The sequence below is a fragment of the Echinops telfairi genome, unplaced genomic scaffold (assembly GCF_000313985.2).
Source record: "Echinops telfairi isolate 266 unplaced genomic scaffold, ASM31398v2 ScPeMD7_34;HRSCAF=130, whole genome shotgun sequence".
In the NCBI taxonomy this organism is placed as follows: domain Eukaryota; kingdom Metazoa; phylum Chordata; class Mammalia; order Afrosoricida; family Tenrecidae; genus Echinops; species Echinops telfairi.
In genome coordinates, this window is record NW_022103931.1 from 1,619,902 (window position 1) to 1,626,166 (window position 6,265).

Sequence of the window (6,265 nt, forward strand, 5' to 3'; positions counted from 1 at the left end):
TGAGGGCAATGAATGTACAAATGTGCTTTACACAATTGATGTATGTATGGATTGTGATAAGAGTTGTATGAGCCCCTAATGAAACGATTGAAAAAAAAAAGAATTAGTAGCTTCCCATTTGGATATATTTTTGTTTAGTAAAGATTTCTATGGTGTTTTAGCAATACTTTCGTATTTACCTTCATTTGACTGAATTGGCTTGTTTTTTCAGAGCTTCTGATAAGCTGAAATAGAAAGGAAGCAAAACAGAAATAAAGGCAATCTGCGCACACACACACACACACACACACACACACCCCTACCTCATCTCAGGTTAATCTGGACTCTGCTTTGTCTCCTTTCTAATTAGGTAGCCCTGATTAAGTTAAATTTGTTAGTATTTAGTGTAAGGTATAAGTTGTCCTGCTAACTCAGATGTCAATTTTGAATACTATGGTGACTTGAAGGGGTAGAAGGAGCCAGAACGTATTAATGGAGTGTGAATTTCTGAATTAACTTATATGGTAGGGCTAAGCTCTGAAATACACACAATAGCCTAATGAAGGCAGTTTGGAAATAGGTAAATTCCAGTGAGCTCTGGTGTCATAGTGGTTTAAGCATTAGGTGTTAACCACAGGGTCAGTAGTGCTGAGAAAAAAGGATGAGGCTTTCTCCTCCTGTAAAGAGTTACAGCCTCAGAAACCCAAAGGGGCAGTTCTGCTCTGCCCTATAGGTCACTATGAATTAGAATATGGCAGTGAATTTTTTAGAATTGAATTAACACTAAGTTACAAAGCAAACTTAATGACTGATACTATATATTTGAAATGTACAGGTTGGACAACATTTGGACTTGGAATGAAACAATAAGAGGTTACTACATTCATGGATAACCAACAAGATAAGGCTGTTGTTGCCTCAGTCGATGGAGAAAACACTCTGATTAATGGGGTTGAAGAAAATGGTAAGGGAATTTAATTATAATATGCGAGATCTCTTCCAGTAGTCCTTTGTTAGTACTATGGATTTTATCATCCGTAAAGTTGAGGCAAGATGATCCCAGGATGCCTTTGAGATTGATGTTTAATTGTAAATTTTATTCCACCAAAATCCCTAATTGAGTGAAAAGGGCCTCTAAGAAGTTAACTACTAATTCGGCCCCTTTGTCTTCCTAAGTCCCTCGAAATTCCTAGTGAGTTACTAAGGTGCTCTGACATGAGCCTTGAAATTTAATGGAGGGGTGAAAAAAGGGTTTCCCCCACATAGATCTGAAGAATGGTACTGCGCGTTTTAGCTCAAAACCATGACTGTCCCATCTGAGCATTTTCCTATTCTGAAAGCCATGAAGTTCTAATTAATTTATTCTTTCCTAATTTCTGAGGAGGGCTTTGTTTTTCTCTGAGGAAGAAGTTGAGCCTAAATAATGATTATTATTCACCATGTGAATGTTCAAAATAAAATCAGAATTGTTCTTTAATTCCGTGGTTTCTATTTTGAAAGCTAAAGAAGCCGAGGCTTAGTTTTCTGTTGTTGTTGTTGTTTTTAAAATCATGTTATTTGGGGTGGGGGGGGGTTGTCTTAAAGCTCTCATAAAAATCCACACATTAGTTGTATCAAGTTTATGTAATAAGATCAAGAGCCAGAAACTGGTTGAGGGAAAGAGGATGAGATTAATATGTCTGGTCTAAGACATTTAACTTGATTCCTGTCATTTGTTTTTCTTCTCTCTAGACTCAGATGACCAGAATGTGGCCATGAAGTCATTTGCAGCCCTAGAAGCTGCTGCTCCAATCCAGCCGATACCAATGGTACAAAAAGAGACTCTGATGTACCCCAGGAATCTCCTGCCTCTGCCTTCTAAGAAGCCCTGTATACAGAGCCCCCCTTCTCCTTTGGACCTGATTGAACCACCTGAGCATGCTGCTGATAGTGCTTCTGTGAATGCCATCTCCCTCACATCTGGTGTTGCAAAGGGTCTAAACACATGGTCATTGCCCAATGAGTGTGAGAAAGCACCATTTGCCATAATGGAGCCTGCAAGCATGTCAGCTCTGAATGGGGACTGCCTCATGCAACCAAGCCGGACTTGCTTGGGCTGCTTCATGGAATCCAAGGATGCAGTAGATCCTGAGCCAGGGATCAGTCTGAAAGTTGGTGATCTAAGTAGGGATTATGAAACATGTGCAGTGTCTGACATAGGGATTCAATGTATTAATGCGGGAGAAAACATAAAATATGGAGATCAGCTGCTCTCGGACCAGCTTCTAGGCTTCCCCCTCCACAAGTCAAAGGCAGGAGATAAACGAGAAGCTGAGAAACCTGACATTGACTTGGAGGATCCTGCTCAGAAAAATTATTATGAAGCATTACTGTTGGATAAGTGCAATACAGAAGAGGCTCTGCTTGCAAATTCCAATCAGGATTGGGGTTACTTTGAGACCTTCATTAGTGAGAGTAAGATTGAACTGCTAGACCTCTGTTCCAAGAATGAGCTGTCTGTCAACTTGTTTTCCGAAGAAGATGTAGATAACTACATGTTTGATGATGATGAGTCAACACTGGGGAGTGATGTCTGCTCCCTGAAAATTCGATATGAGTCCTTCCAGGACAATGTTCGAGATAAGACTACTCTTCTGATGCAGGAAGATGCCCAATTCAACTTTTTCCCCAGTGTCTTTACTACCTGCCCCAAGCGGGAGTCCAAGAGTGGGGCCCTTAAACAGAGCAGCGATCTCTCCCCATTCAAAGTTCCTGATGTGAGCATCATCTGGGGAGAAGAAGATAAATACTTGGACAGAAAGAAAGGCAAAGAAGAAGGAGGGCAAGAAGACCGAGATATAGACCAAAAAGACAGAACCGAGAACGGAGACAAATCTGCCTTAAATAAACCGTGTAGTGAGACTGAAGTCGAACAATTTAAATTTTTAAAGCAGGGCCATCTTGTTAATTCCTTGGAGGCATCCGTGAATTTCAGCAATGACAGCTCCTTCATTGAAGTCTCATATGATGCCATGGGGGAGGTCAAAGACTGTAACCGCTATATGGCACGGGACACTAATTCGGGTAGCTCCTCCTCCCAGCAGAACTATGGCCTGCGAGCCAAGAGAAAAGTCAGATACAGTGAAGATTACCTATATGATGTTGACTCACTAGAGGGTGAAAAAATAAATGAGAGGAAAGAATGGCTGCCAGATGGTTCTAAAGAGGAAGATGATGATGAATGGTGTCCCAAAAAGAGAAGAAAAGTCGCACGTAAAGAGCCCCCTGTTATTATCAAATACATCATCATCAATCGCTTTAAAGGGGAGAAGAACATGCTGGTGAAATTGGGGAAAGTGGATGCCACTGAGACAACAGTGAATTTGAGTGAGAATCAGCTCAACAAATATGCCAAGCTGGCCCCCTTAAAGGGCTTCTGGCAGAAGAAGAAGAAGCAGAGAAACAGTAGCACCGACTCAATCAAGATATCTTTATGCCAAAAGCAAAGCTTTGAGCCAGGTAGCTTTGAGGTGTCGTTCCTATCACCGGCTCGCAAACGAAAATCTAAATATGGCAACAGGCACAGGATTCAAAGAATCCCATCCATAGAAGCTTCGGCAAGCAGTAAACCGGTTTCATTCGGCACTGATCAGAAGCAAGCAAATCGCAAAGAAGATGGATACCTGAAAGGTGCACTGAAGCCCGCAGCTCTGATTACAAGCTGCTCAAAGGGATTACATTTCAGCGAAATGGCAGGCTCTGACTCAGTGAAAGTCAAAGCTCAAGACACAGAATTTAAGGGACCAGAAAGGAAAGTACTCAACAAAATCAAATTTAAGAGTGAAGCTAGGTTAAAATCCAAGAAAATCAAAGCCGGGCCAGAAAGCAAGCCAGTTGCTGAAATGAGCCCTCTCTTGGAAGAGCTATCCTCTAAGGTCATTGTAAAGAATGAAGCGGTTCCTGGGACCTCAAACAGTTCCCACGTCTCTGAAATTCGTGAGGCAAAGGTGGCTAAGAATTCCACATTCCTACCAGCCACCTGCCCCTCAGAAATGCCTCTGTCATCGGCTAATGTTGCTACAAATATACCTGTTATCCCTGGAGGCTATCTGCAGACATTGTTAGATGCTTCCGACTTGACGAATAATACCAGCATCTCATACTTCACCCAGGAGTCTTCAGAGCAGACTGACGGCAGTCTCATCGAAGCAGAAAAGGCGTTTGTACCGCTCCAGCCTTCCCAGGATTGTGTGCTTTCCTCCCCCTCGGAGTCTGAGCTGCAGCAGTCACCCCATAACTTGAAAATAGAATCAACCAATTATGGGAACGTGTGGCCAAAAAAGACTATTTCTGGCCCCCAGGAATTCATGGTTAAAGCCTCAAGAGAGATAGTCTCGACCCAATCCAATGAATTTGAAGTGTCCCAAATGGTGTCTATAGAAAATAGCCTCATAGCTACAACATACAATCCAATCTACGTCAACAGTGGTGGCAATAGTTGCCACAAGGTCCTGTGTGCCTCCCTGCAGGACTCCCAGCTCCCGGCTGATGGCTCTTATCAGTTATGTCACTTTAGTAATGGAGAGATCTGCTTTCCTTTCCAGCAGGGTCCGGTCAACATGGATGATAGTCGGCTCTTTAGCTTTGATTCAATGACCTCACTGTCTGTAAGCTCAAGCAATTATTGCTCCTTAAACTTGACTTCCTGTGAAAAGGATGCTGATGCTGATATCACTGATGACTTCTTGGCCCATTGCAGCCCTAAGCTCGTGATCCAACAGAGCATTGGTGAGATAACCCCACTAAAAGAATCCACTGACCTCCTAGATATCTCCAATTTCACTCCTGACAAATTCCGCCACTCTTCCCTTTCAGAGTTGTCCCCACCTGACACCCCTAGCCTCTCCCCTCAAATTACCAGGTGTGAGAATATCAAAACGCTTGAAACGCTGAAGGAGCTCCAAGAGGACACCCCAGGACCACTAGACAATATGGATAAAATCAAGTGGGACTGCAATACCCTTTCACAGCAGGTTCAAGTGGATGACGGATTTACTTTAAATAACCATCAGTTTCAGTTCCATATGTTCAACGATGAAGATTCTGCTAGCCTGCTCCAAAAAAACCCTTGCCTGTCAACATTGAATGAGCCATCTGGTCAAATTAACACCAATAACAAAGTGTCAAAATCAAGAAAGAAAAGTTCACCCAGCAAGAGTGGGGCTGTGAACCAAAGCTCTTCTCAGAAAAACGCCAGGAAAAAATCCCCCAAATCCAGCAACAAAGGAATTGAAAAGCCACCTGGCAAATCCTCCCGCCAGGTCCCTAAGTCAACAAAGAAAGGAAAATACATGGCTGCAATCAATGGAGAGAAAATGCAAATCGGCACTAGTCATGGGGGAGGCCAAATCAATGGCATGGCCTCTAGTGGGAAGACATTGGTTGAGCGTATCCAACATGGGGGTCCTATGGCCTCTATAAAAATGCCAAGTCAGAAGGGACTTTCTGGAGATTGGGCTTTGGGAAAAGAGAGCAGGTCAGGTTGGAGTGACTTGAGTGTGGGCACTGGCACCAACAGCCTCCTGGATGATGACCAACGAGAATTCCAAGAGCCTTCCTATATCTTGTCCAACATTGCCTCTGGGATGGCAGATGTACAGAGATTCATGATGGCCTCCATAGAGCCCCTTTGGGAGCCCACAGAGCACCACGGGGACCCCAACATATTCTACTCCCCTGAGTCTAATACTCTAAAATTAAAAACCCTCAAAATATTGGCCGGGACACCACAAGAGTCTAAGAAAAAGGTCACCAGTGGGGCCCCAGGAGCCACTAAAACCCACAGGTCAATCAAAGGGATGAGCAAAAGCCATGGGAAAGCACCACTAGGTCATCCTGGCTGTGCAAACATACCTGGTTATAACGAGGAGTCTCGCTCCACCTTCTTTGATAAAAAGTACAATAACATGAGCACTTTAGGCAGTAACGGACCAACACACAAAAAATTATATCGTCACAAATCCAGCTCCAAGGCCCTGAGAGATGAAAAATGTAAGGGCAAGAGCATGGAGCGAGAACAGGTCCACAAGGATGAGGCTGGGACAGCTGCTTTGGAGAAACGGAGGTAATACTTCACCAAAATGGCTGAGATGATGTACCGGTAGCTTTCTTACTACCTGCTGGGCCCTCCTGCAGTCCCTCGTTTTTCCTTCTTGAAAGCAAAAGTTTGCATGAAAGAAACTATCCCATTCCCTTCTTTTTCAAAAGAAAAAAAGTGCATGACAGTCCGATATGTTTAAGCCACTCC

At 43.4% G+C, this 6,265-nt stretch overlaps 1 protein-coding gene across 1 annotated transcript in view; it reads left to right on the plus strand.

The window, feature by feature from the left end:
- The first annotated feature begins 850 nt into the window (after positions 1–850).
- The window catches only part of NEXMIF (neurite extension and migration factor), a 10,071-nt gene continuing 4,656 nt past the window's right edge, over positions 851–6,265 (plus strand). The window contains exons 1-2 of the mRNA XM_004715889.2: positions 851–943; positions 1,711–6,082. Of these exons, the coding sequence (XP_004715946.1) occupies positions 865–943; positions 1,711–6,082 (4,451 nt within the window). The 5' untranslated portion in view covers positions 851–864. The remainder of the gene's footprint in view (positions 944–1,710; positions 6,083–6,265) is intronic.